This window comes from Leuciscus leuciscus, assembly GCF_965113295.1.
Source record: "Leuciscus leuciscus genome assembly, chromosome: 9".
Lineage (NCBI taxonomy): Eukaryota > Metazoa > Chordata > Actinopteri > Cypriniformes > Leuciscidae > Leuciscus > Leuciscus leuciscus.
The window spans coordinates 37358295-37371612 of NC_138733.1; the positions used below are offsets into that span (position 1 = coordinate 37358295).

At 45.0% G+C, this 13318-nt stretch overlaps 1 protein-coding gene across 1 annotated transcript in view; it reads left to right on the forward strand.

Moving 5' to 3' along the window:
• ppp5c (protein phosphatase 5, catalytic subunit) overlaps positions 1 to 13318 on the forward strand; it is a 35311-nt gene that overhangs the window by 19604 nt on the left and 2389 nt on the right. Inside the window, exons 10-12 of the mRNA XM_082180661.1 lie at positions 875 to 915; positions 1001 to 1179; positions 5841 to 5922. Coding sequence (XP_082036787.1) covers positions 875 to 915; positions 1001 to 1179; positions 5841 to 5922 — 302 coding nt within the window. The remainder of the gene's footprint in view (positions 1 to 874; positions 916 to 1000; positions 1180 to 5840; positions 5923 to 13318) is intronic.

Genomic DNA, 13318 nt, shown 5'->3' on the forward strand with positions numbered 1-13318 from the left:
TTTATAAATTATATTTACATATTATATTTACATATTATATTATTATATGTAAATTATATTTACATATTATAATATGTATACAGTAATAAAGTGCTCACAAATAATTTGCAAACTATCAGTTTGTAGTTTATTTATAGTTTACATATTGTAGTCTCTGCATTGGTAATATATTACTAGGCTATATACAATTAGTGAGTTCTTTATTCATTAGAATTTAAATATTAATTATATATTAATTATAAATTAGCTCATAAAATAGTTAGATAATGTTTTTTTATGCTTTGTGTACAGTATTTTAAACCAGTAGTAAAGCAGTTGTTAATGGTTATTAGGAGGAAATACTTACATTTCACTCTATAGACCTTATGTAGCCCCGCCCCTTTTCAGCACTGCGCTCATTGTCTTTCGTCGTCCAGTTTGTATTTTCACTGCGATCTGACATATTTATGAATGTCTGCTAACATTTGTTACGACATCTGCTTTAAACATTACAATGCTTATGATGACTTTCGTTTACTCTACAATAAGTAAATCCACTTCACCAGCTAATTAATCCTGGACAGCGATGCCTTAGAAATATACAGAGCTACTGCAAAAACGGAAGTTCAGAGACAATATTCTAAAGAAGGTCTATTACAGCTAAGTTCCAACAACCACCCAAACACTTTAACAATCACATAGTGATGCCCTAGCAACCATCCAGAGCACCCTAGCAACCACATAACACTGCACTAAGACCACTTAGAAGGCCTGGCCAATCACACACATCACTCTTGCAAAGTGTTATCAAGTGTTGCATGGCCAAGCATGTTTTTATTGGAAAATGCTCAAGTTGTAACACTCAAGTTGTAATTTGTAACTTTCTGTTGCACAGGTCCAATGTGTGATCTCCTGTGGTCAGATCCTCAGCCGCAGGTTAGTTCCTGTTCCCCCTTCAGCTAACCAAAGGTTTTGAGTCACAGCGTTCACCTGTGTTTGACTGATGTGTGTTCTCTTCCAGAACGGACGGTCCGTCAGTAAGCGGGGCGTGAGCTGTCAGTTTGGGCCTGATGTTACAGAGCGCTTCCTGGAGCAGAACAAGCTGCAGTACATAGTGCGCAGTCATGAGGTGAAAGCCGAGGGTTACGAGGTCACTCACTCAGGGAAGTGCATAACCGTGTTCTCAGCGCCAAACTACTGGTATGATCATCTCTCTGTCCTTATTAGTGCATTGTGATTTTCAGAGGGGATATTAAAGGCACAATATGTACAAATTTTGGATTAAGATACAATGGTATATGTTAGGGCTGGGCGATATATCGATATAAAAAATATATCGATATATTTTTGAAATGCGATATGGAATTAGACCATATCGCATACATCGATATAGTTCAAATTTGCGCTGTGATCCTTGCTCCCCGCTCCTCCTTTTCCACTCTGCGTGCGTGTTTAGAGCATGTTATGTTATGAGAGGCGAATCATGACTACTTCAGAAAACCCAGCACAATAGGAACTACCAGGCAGTGACATAAGTGTACGCTGAGATAAAGTTTTTCACCTCAGAAAAACGGAATTTCTTGTCCTGTCAGCCGTTATCCTGTTCTCATAGCGCACACTCTTCAATTGCACGCGCAAATGCGGCGGCGCGCGCTGTATCGCCTCACTGATCAAGTGCAAAAGAAACTACGAGCATGCAACGCCGTTACGTTGTAAATTACACGAAATAAAAGTAATGCAGGTATGATTTTCATTCTATTCACCAGGAGCAGTTCCCATGTTTCATTAACAGTTATTGTTTATATTGTGTATTCACCATGGTAACTGTCCTTTCCATATTAACCCCAAAATGCCACTATTTTTCTTTGTGTTATTTTTTATATTTTTAAATGACTGTAGTGGCTCATACCAACATTGTATTAACAAAAACTAGTTTGGGACTGCCATTTAATAACTTTAGCATAGGCCTAATGTTTATTTATTAGTACTAGTCTGTAGTCTTTACTATTAGTCATATTCTTACAATTTATGTTATATATATGTATATGTATGTATGTATGTATGTATGTATATATATATATATATAGGAAATTTATAACATGTTTACACAAAATTTGTTTATAGCCTACCTATATTGAATGTAAACTTTGATAATCATAATTAATAAATAGCTATTACAATTCGAAGGGAATAATCGGCAATTATGATTTTTGTCATAATCGTGTAGCCCCAACTTAGGTGAAGAAACCTGTTTATTATTTATTCATTTGATTTTGCAACTGTTCACTGAAATAGTTGGTTTCAATAAAACTACTTGTGACGTCATATTTGGCTTTGACTTTGACTGAACATTTTCTCTCACTTTGTGGAAAAAATATCGGGATATATATCGTATATCGATATTCAGCCTAAATATATCGCGATATGACTTTTGGTCCATATCGCCCAGCCCTAGTATATATTTTATGGACTTGTGTACTTGCATTGTCTCAAATGTTTCCAACAATGTTTAAATCTAGAGAAAACACCAATTTTAAACAGACTCGTAATTGCGTCGCCTGTCAATGACATCATATCTGCATTACCCTCGATTTCCGGTTTGACTTAGTGGAAACCATGGAAACATCAAAGATGCTTTAATATATGTTTTATTAGACATGTGAGCAACTGTTTGGATACCTTTATCATCAGAAAAATAACCATTGTTATATAGTTCAACATGGTTAGTCTTATTGTTTTAACCTCTTGTTTTCTTGATTTACCGCGAGTATCATAGTTGTACCATGTCTCAGAGACAACACTATTTTGTCAAGTGGCAAACATAGCATAATCGGAAAGAGCTTTATTTGTAGTTACAGTAATACAGGCTTTTACTCCACCATACAATGTTTTAAAATTAATTGCAAATTATTTTGCAACACAAGTCATCCAGCTTTTATTAATGTGATATTCTAATATCAATCAAGTTTTATTAATGTGATATTCTAATATCAATCTAGTTTACTGCAATGTTCAACAAGTGTCTCACAGCAGCCGTAAAGCGTAACACACAGAGTAACGTTACAACACAACTTTCAACACACTCAACTGTATTTTTAATATGAATGTTTTTTTGACCAAGTAAAACAGCGCTGCGTTACATGCAGTAATTATCATGACAACATGAAGTACTGACAAATAAGCGTGGTGTAAACTTTAATATGAAAGTCAGTAACAAATCACACAAACTAAAAGTGCAGATTGCAGGTTTTGACCACACTCAGTATTTAGATAATTCAAAGTCACTGTAATAAACATATGGTGGATTGCATTTTTTAAACAGTCTGTGAACTTTACTAGACAGTCTTTAAACACATAAATAAAAATATAAAATGTATATTATCTTACTGATCTCCAGTCAGTAACATAACGCACAAAGTGCAGAAAAATAAAGCAGAACAAATATCTGCCTGTACCTCTTTGAAAATATTTAGGTAAATCAAAGTTAAAGGGTAACTAAACCCTAAACCAACTTTTTTTATTTAATGATCTGTAAGAATGAGGCTTTATTAGTGCTGTTCATGGATTCGAGTAACTTTTTTGACATTTGGGTATAAAGTGTTTTAATTTTACAATATATGGTGTAAAAATGTCTGAGTGCTGCCCTCTTAAGGTTGAACGGTGGCTACTGCAGTTGAATTTTCCTATTGGATGTTGCGGTGGCAAGTGACGTAAAAGGTGGCAGGTGACGTAAGCAGGTTCCAGCTCTACCACGCCCCTGGTACGAGCTCACCACGCCCTTGGTATGAGCTAGCGTAGATTTATCTGTGTACAGTGGTCAGGAGGGTACGTAGGTGTAGTGTTGCTGGTTGCAAGGAACAGCACTGCTGGACTGCATAACTTTCCAGCAGACTTGGAAAATAGGCGCCAGTGTTTGCATGCACTTGGCCTGGAAGACCGTGAGTGTGAAACCTGCATTTTCGCGGGATTGCTTCTCCAACGCAATAGAGGTGGAAATGGGCTTCTCCACACAGCTTGCGCTGAAAAGCGACGCAGTGACAAACGCTCCTGCATGGACTCCACCACCGCAGCGGCGTCTTGATGTGAGTGATCATATATTTTAATCACAATTTATGGTTAGGCTAAAGTTAATCCTCTGGGTCGACAAACGCGTCGGCGCATTTTGCTGGATTTTTTCACATAGCGGCAAAATATGAATATGCCTATATAGAGAGCGCGCGCTATTGACATCAACTTGATAAAACCAGAGAATGACGGGCTCTGATAAAACTCATCAGATGCATGTACTTTACGTCGTCTTGCGACCCTGTGAGCAAACTCCATTTTAGAGTCTGACAGCAGGTCTCAGGTGCACGCCCCTAACACTCGCCAAGTGCCAAATTCTAACAATGAATTCTATCAATGCTAAATTGTGAGAACACGAACATGGACGATGCTCTGCGTGGGAAGTTTTCTGTGCGCAAACATCTGAAGCGCATGCCCAGAAATCCGCGTCTCAGCGCGCAGTTGAGAAATAAAACGCATGTGTAACAGTATATTGGATCTGTGCAGCTCTTAAAGTGACAGCAGCCTAATATTCCTGCCGCCGTCTGTGTTTTTAATGTTAATCAAACAACAAAAAACAAAGAACAGTTACTCATGGCTCTTGACTGAATAACTTTTATAACTTTAATAAGGATAAGAAGAAATAAGAATTTATTAAGAAGAAATAAGAAACAAGCCAAGCCCTTTAATAAGAAACAAGCCCAGCAGAAGATGTTCTTCCTGAGGACCCTGAAGCGCAATAGGGTCCCTCAGGAACTTCTGACACGCTTTTATCGCTGCACAATTGAAAGACATACTGCTGTACTGTGTGGCACTCCAGCTGCACAGCAGCAGAAAGAAAGGATCTGCAACGGGTTGTCAAGGTGGCTGAGAGAATAATTGGCTCCACCCTACCGAATCTGAGTGAAATATGCTCAAGCCGTCTTCTCACACGGGCCACAAACATTATGCAGGACACTTCACACCCCGGACACTCACTGTTCACCACCCTCCCCTCAGGCAGACTGAGAACCCCCAGCACACGCACAAATAGACTCCGGAACAGCTTTTTCCCCAGAGCTGTGAACATATTACAAAAATCATACGCACGCCCATGTATACAGACATAGATACACATATCTTTCATCCCCCTTTTACCTCCTCAGTGCAATCGGACTCTGTGCAATAACTGCTGTGTTTACTGTTTTAGCTGTTTTATCTATTTATTGAGAATGTGTTAGTGTATGTGTATGTGTATGTGCGTGTGCGTGTGTTTGTGTAGGTATGCATATATATGTATGTATATATATATATATATGTATGTGTATGTATGTGTGTATGTACGTGTATGTGTATATGCATATATTATATATTATATTGTATGTATTGTATATCATATATGTATGTAGGTATGTATGCATGTTTGCATGTATGTATGTATGTATGGATGTGCGTATGTATGTATGTATGTGCATTTGCGCGTATGTATATGGATGTGTATGTGTATATGGGAATATAGGTTAATATATTTTTATTTTTATAAATTTCTATCTTTTTTACTATGCTGCTATCTGGAGAGGACTGCTCCAACAGAATTTCGTTGTATCGCATACAATGACAATAAAGATCTATCTATCTAAATAAGTGGTTAATGGAAGGTAAAATATTTTTATGGCCGGTAAATTTTCTTAAGTCATTGGCCATTAGCAGGTGTGGAAAAAAGTTAGTTTTAGGCCCTGTTTGAACCCCGTACTACAGACTCATTTTCCATCAGTTACAAATTTTGTGTGTATCTTCATGACTTTTTCTTTTCTGTGTGCTTCTTTTTTTGCTCTTAGTGACCAGATGGGAAATAAAGGAGCTTACATTCATCTCAGGGGATCAGACCTCAATCCAGAGTTCCACCAGTTTATTGCTGTGGTCAGTGGAATTACATGTTTATACATTATTTACATTCATTCATTATGAAGACGCTTTTATACAAAGCGACTTACAAATAAGTGACATCTCAAGATTATTGGTAGGGATGCAACAAGATGAGGAAAATGTTTATCCAAAAATGCCATACATGGCATTTATTGCAATCACTGCAAAATTATTATAATATTAATAGAATTCATAGAATTGTTTCAGTAAAGTGTCATTTAAAATTATCTTTTTTTTCTTTTCACTAGTGTGTCGGAAATATCTAGGGCCAGATTTACTAATAGCTTGCGGCAACACAAACCCTGTTTTGGCGTTAAAAAACGACTGTCAGAATTTAATAAAGACACGCAGTGAAAAATTAGCGCTGAAAAGGCGTGAATAAGGGTTACTTTTGCGGCTGACATTATTGCAGATGCATTTGTAGGAGTTTCCCTTTCATACCCAAAATGTATGGGAGGAGAGTATTTAAATGATTCACGCAAGGTGATTTACTAAGGTTTGCGCTCGTCAAGGTATTGGTGTTTGCGACATTATTTACCTCCCAAAAAAAGCATGTCTTAAAGGATTAGTTCACCTCAAAATGAAAATTTCCTGATAATTTACTCACCCCAATGCCATCCAAGATGTCAATTTCTTTTCCACTGAAGAAAGAAAGACATGAAGTTTTGCGAGGAAAACATTTCAGGATTTTTCTCCACACAATGGACTTCAACGGTAACCAAATTGTTGAAGTTCAAATCAATGCAGTTTCAAAGGGCTTTGAAGTGCTTCAAAGGGCTCTGCACGATCCCAGCTGAGGAATAGGGTCTTATCTAGCAAAACAATCGGTCATTTTCTAAATAAAATAAAAATGTATATACTTTTTAACCACAATTGTTCGTCTTGTGCTGGTCTGCGACGCGCCAGGCATTACGTAATCAATTTGCAAAGGTCACGAAGAAAGACATGAACATCTTGGATGGCATTGGGGTAAATTATCAGGAAATTTTCATTTTGGGTTGAACTAATCCTTTAACCTGTTAACCCTCACCAGGGTTTTTTTATTTATTTAGTTCAAAGTTACAATCAGATTAAATGTTATACTTTGACAAACTATACATCATTAAAAAGATATAAGACTCAAGTTTCAGTATTTGACCACTATTGTATTCTGAGAAACTTATAGTGACAGTTATGTCAGGAGTTATGAAATGAAAAAATGCGTTGATCCCTTTAATATGATTTATGACCGTCAGCTGGTCCATTCATAAAAAAAAAACTCCGTGCTGTCGTCATGACAGTGCTTCACAAAACAACGTCCCTCAGGGCTTTTAGCTAAAAAATGTGCAGACTTGGAGAAATATTGATATATTCTCATAGATTCACATCATATTTCTATAGACAGGAATAATATTTATTGAATGTATACCCAAATGCGTCGATGTAATCATTATGAGCGCTTCTTACTGAGATGTGCTGTGTTTTCAATTCATACCAATAGCCTGAGGGCGCTATATGCACAAAAATACTCCATATATGGAACATGAAGAAGAGCCATAATCATGTGACCTTCAAGGACGTCACTGATAGCAGCTACACACAAAGCTAACACAGAGATCGCTGTAATATGCAGATACAGACGTTTTGAAAACAATAAACATAATTGCAATGATATGTGATTTGCCTGTGTTTTTCAAGCAATGCCAGGTATTTTTATAATAATAGATTATATTTATAATGTAATGCTAATCGATATAGACTTTATCATTGTACATAATTCTATAAATAATATATTTTCTGTCTGATTTTTTTTTATCTGAAGCCAAATTAGATCACAGAAGATTATTTAAAACTCTCCACTTGCGTTATAAAGTACGTTTGGAGCACAAACATGGTTCTCTTACGAGAGGTCTCTCGTACTGCGTAAGATATCTTACGCTAGGGGAAAATCCTTTTTCCGCGAGATATTGAAGCCAAAAATTATCCTTAATTTTGTAATAATGCAAAACGCGTTGCGGCAGCATGCAGACATAGGCGAGGCAGCTCGCGCGCCTATTGGCTGCTCTGCGGCAACTGCAGCAGCCTATCGAGCGAGGCCTGGCGTGACGCCAGACCCAATCAGGCCTATAAATACTGCTCGCAGGCAGCTATTATCTGATTTTTCATCCTTCAACCGAAGCACACGCATCGCTGGAGCTGGAGAAGAAGCCGCGCCGTCTGAGAGAGAGCACCTTCAGCGGGACGAGTCACTGAAGTCGCTGGCCGCGCCGCGTTCCTGCTGCGCTTTCCGGCGCTTATATCCTTTCTGATTACACTGTACTCTATTTGTGTGTGTGTGTCGCCGCCGCGACACACATTCTAAAAGAGCTAGCGTCTTTTTAAAGATGCCTTCCTGCGGCTCGTGCAGAGCCACACTCAGCGACGGGGACCGCCACGTGGTTTGCGTTTCCTGCCTGGGTGAGGAACATGCAGTTCTCGCGCTCGCTGACGGCGGCTGCCCTCACTGCGAGCTGATGGCAATGGCGACTCTGAGGACTCGCCTAGCCTTCTTCCCCGAGACTGCTCCCCCGCCCGCCGCGGCGTCGCGCCGTAAAAAGCGCCGTGCCCAGCGGGCCCCGGAACCCTCCCTCAGCCGCCAAAGCTCGCCGGTTCGCCCGCTTGCTTCCCCGGCTTCGTCAGCCTCGCTTCCTGACGGACAGCGGCCGCCGTCTGCCGCCGCTTCCGTTGACATCATTGATGAGGAAGCCCTGCTGGGAGAGGATGATTCCTGCTCTATTCTGGCGTCAGGCAGTGAGGATTGGGCGGGCTCTGAGGACCCCACGCCCCCTGCCCGCACGTCGTCAGGCAAGAGAGCGTCCATCGAGACGGAGCTCATGCGAGTACTCGCACAGGCCGCGGCGAGCCTCGGCCTCGAGTGGTCTTCGCCTGAGCAGCCCGCTCACAACCGGCTGGATGGATTTTTCCTGCCTGGGGAGCGCGCTTCGCCTGCGTCCAGACCGGCGCCTTTTCTTCCTGAGTTACACGAAGAAGTCGCCAAGTCCTGGAACGGCTAGAGTGCGTCCTGCTGTTTCTTTGGCATTCTCCGCTGTTGACGATGCCAAGAACAAAGGATACCTTTCGCTGCCGCCGGTCGAAGAGGCGATAGCGGCCCACTTATGTCCGCCCTCCGCTGGACGGCGTGCTAAGCCGGCCCTACCCTCTAAAGCTTGCCGCACGACGTCAAGCCTGCTCCGCCGCGCTTTCTCCGCCGCCGGGCAAGCTGCGTCAGCGCTGCACACCATGGCAACGCTTCAGATCTTCCAGGCCGATCTCCTCCGTAAGCTGGATGAGGAAGGACCTGACGCGATCTGCGTGCCGGACTTAAGGAGTGCCACGGACCTCGCTCTCCGTGCTACTAAGTCTGCAGCGCAAGCCATTGGACGGAATATGGCCTCTCTCACCGTGACTGAGAGACATCTTTGGCTGACGCTCTCGGAAATGGCCGAGTCTGAGCGCACCGCGTTCCTCGACGCCCCGCTTTCCGCCACAGGCCTCTTTGGATCCTCTGTCAAGGATTTCGCGGAGAGATTCGCAGAGGTACAGAAAGCGTCACAGGCTATGAAGCACTTCCTCCCGAAGCGCTCCAGCTCTGCAGCAGGCCGTGCGAAACCGTCTGCTCAGAGCTCACAGCCACAGCCACCGTCCACTGCCTCCACTTCACAGCGCCGCCAGGCCCGAAGCGCGAGACCGCGCTCCCGCTCATCCGGTCGCCGCCCCGCCGTGCGTGGCCCGCGACCTAGGATTACGGTGAAGCCAGAGGCCCCGAAGTCGTCCTAGCACAGCTAGGAAAACGACGGTGTTCAAGTCCCGCTGCGGCCAGACTCACACCAAAGCTATTCGCTCGTCCAGTTCCAGCAAATGTGACTGTTCCAGTGTTTTCTGCAGCCAACAAGTCGGTTCTGTCACCCGCTTGCCTGCACACAAATGCCGTTTTCACGGCTACCCAGATAAATCCCCAAAAGAGTGTATTTTCTGGTGTCCCGGCCACGGCCGATGGTGTTTCATGTGTAGTAAGAATGCCCAGTGCCCATCCCTACACACAAGCACAGCCTGTTACACAGGGCTCGCGCACATAAAACCGACTCCGATCGGTTGCGCTTCAAACATGGTGAATGTGCCCACTACCCAGTGCCTACTGACACCGCGTTATGCATGTCTCACGGTTTCTGTAAAAACGAAACCAACGTGCACTCGCTTCACGCAAGCGAACGATGCTTTCGGTGTGATAAATGTGCCCGCTGTCCCGCGCCCACATCCACACATAGACATGACAGTTCCCACGGGAACCGCCCAGCCCTCCCCCTCGCGGTTGACCACCGCAGAGGAGTCGAGCGCGGGCAATCTGCCCGCTGTTATCAGCGCCCCCCATGCCTCAAATGTCACGAGCGCGATGCTTGTGTTGCAGCACGCCGAAGCTTCTCCATCGCTGAGCGAGCGGAGCGCGCTTCGTATTCAACCCCTAGCTATCCATGCAGACGCATGGGCAAAGCTGCCCGGGGTTTCGAAGTGGGTGCTGAACATTATAAAAAGAGGCTATTCGCTGCAGTTTCGCCGACGCCCTCGCCGCTATGTGGCGCGCGTCGAGACCACGGTAAAAACAGAAGTAGCACATTTACTTCGAGCCGAAGTGGCGAAACTATTGAGCAAAGGGGCCATAGAGCCTCTCTCTCAAGTTCAGAGCGAAGGAGGGCTATACAGCAGATACTTCCTGGTACCGAAAAAAGACGGGGGTCTCAGACCCATACTAGATCTAAGGCAACTGAACAAAGTGCTTGTGAAGCGACAGTTCAGGATGCTCACGACCAGACAAATCCTTGTGCAGATTCGCCAAGGAGATTGGTTTGTGTCAATAGATCTGAAAGACGCGTATTTTCAAATACAGATAGCGTCACGTCACAGGCGATATTTGAGATTCGCCTTCGAGGGCCAGGCATATCAGTACACAGTCCTGCCGTTCGGTTTGTCCCTGGCACCCCGTACATTTACGAAGTGCATGGATGCGGCGCTCGCACCCCTCAGAATGAGAGGCATGCGAGTGCTGAACTATTTGGACTATTGGCTGATTCTAGCGCAATCTCGCGCAGTGCTCATAGAACACACGACCATTTTACTCGATCACCTCGAGGATTTGGGTCTCAGTGTCAATTGGGCGAAGAGCTCTCTGTCACCCAGTCAGAAGATATCTTTCCTGGGCACAGAATTGGACTCGCTGTCCATGATAGCGCGACTATCACCACAGCGCGCGGTAGACATTCAACGCACAGTGAACTCGTTTCGCTGCGGCGCGTCTGTCCCGCTCAAGAAATTTCAGAAGATGCTAGGTCTCATGGCCTCAGCATCGTCAGTACTCCAGCTGGGCCTGCTCCGCATGCGCCCGCTGCAGTTTTGGCTGAAAGCGCGAGTCCCACGCAGAGCGTGGGCATCCGGTTCGCTTCGCCTCAGGGTCAATCAGAAGTGCTTCACAGCTCTGAAACCTTGGAGAGCGAACGACTGGTACCAATCACGTGTAAGCCTGGGGACTTCCTCGAGGGTGAAAGTGGTGTCCACGGACGCGTCCACCTCGGGATGGGGAGCGCTGCTCGAGGGCAGACCGTTCTTCGGCCAGTGGTCGGAACGGGAAAAGCTCCTGCACATAAACTGCCTCGAAATGCTGGCAGTAGACAACGCGCTGACGCGTTTTTGTCCCCAATTAAAAGGACGCCACGTCTTGGTCCGTTCGGACAACATGTCTGTGGTGTCCTACATAAATCGCCAGGGCGGCCTCAGGTCCAAGAACCTGTACAGGCTGGCAGAACGCCTCCTGGTATGTAGTGCAACCTGCGCTCGCTCAGAGCAGCGCACGTGCCAGGGCTCCTGAATATAGGACCGGACAGACTGTCCAGGAACAATGTTCCGGCAGGCGAGTGGTCTCTACACCCACAGACAGTCCAACTGCTGTGGAAGAAATTCGGCAGAGCGGAAGTAGAAAACGCTCACTGTCAGGAATTTTTCTCCAAGAGCAGGAGTGCGCTGGCCCATGTGTGGCCCCGCCGCCCGCTCTATGCTTTTCCCCCCGTCTCTCTCCTGCCTCAGGTGATAGAACGGATCAGGGAAGAAGGATGCTCAGTATTGCTGGTGGCACCGTTCTGGAAAAACCAACCTTGGTTCCCAGTCGTGATGCAGTTAGCAAGTACTGCCCCGTGGCCAGTACCAGTGAGGAGAGACCTCCTCTCACAGGCCCACGGCTCGATCTGGCATCCTCACCCGGAGCTATGGTCCCTTCATGTCTGGGCCATCAACGGGTACATGTTGGACTCCCTAAAGGAGTATTAAACACGATCATGCAGGCTAGAGCTCCGTCTACGAGACGACTCTATTCCTCGAAATGGTCAGTGTTTTCGGGCTGGTGCACAGCCCGTGGTGTGTCACCCACAGACTGTGGTGTGACGGAGGTGCTTTCCTTCCTACAAGAGCTGTTGGATGAGGGCAGGGCCCCCTCCACGCTCAAAGTTTATGTGGCGGCTATAGCAGCGTTCTCAGGAACAACGCTTGGTCAGTCAATAGGAAGGAGCGATTTAGTCATCCGCTTCCTTAGAGGGGCTAAGAGACTGAATCCTCCCAGACCTCCCTCAGTCCCCGTATGGGACCTTTCTACGGTTCTGGAAGCCATGAAAGGTGCGCCATTTGAGCCTTTACAGTCAATCGATTTGAAACACCTGTCTTTCAAGACGGTGTTTTTGCTGGCTCTCGCTTCAGTGAAGAGCATAGGGGATCTACACGCACTCTCTGTGAGCGCGGCGTGCATGGAGTTTGGGCCTAATGACTCAAAAGTTATACTCAAACCTAAGCACGGTTATGTTCCAAAATCCCTCAACACACCGTTTAGGGCGCAGGTTATCTCCCTGTTGAGGAAAGAGACGCGAGCCTCCTTTGCCCAGTCAGGGCATTACGAGCTTATGTGTCTCGCTCGTCTGTTTTCAGACAGACGGAGCAGCTCTTTGTTTCATTTAGCGGACGTTCTAAGGGACTAGCCGCGTCGAAACAGAGCCTATCCAGATGGATAGTTAATGCTATAGCGCTGGCATACGCCTCCAAGGGCATGCAGTGCCCGTTGGGTGTCAGAGCGCACTCCACGAGAGGCATGGCCTCTTCGTGGGCCTGGTCAAGTGGGATTGCCTTGCAAGATATTTGTATGGCGGCAGGCTGGGCCTCCCCGTCTACATTTATAAGGTTTTATAACCTAGAGGTTCCCGCCCTGCAGGCCAGGCTGCTGTCGGTCTAAGTTTACCAGTATTATCTGACCTGATGCGATCAGCTCAGAATGCTGCGTCTACTGAGCACAGCTCAATGTTCGACAGTAAAAAGTAGCAGCACGAAATGTGCCTGGGCAAAC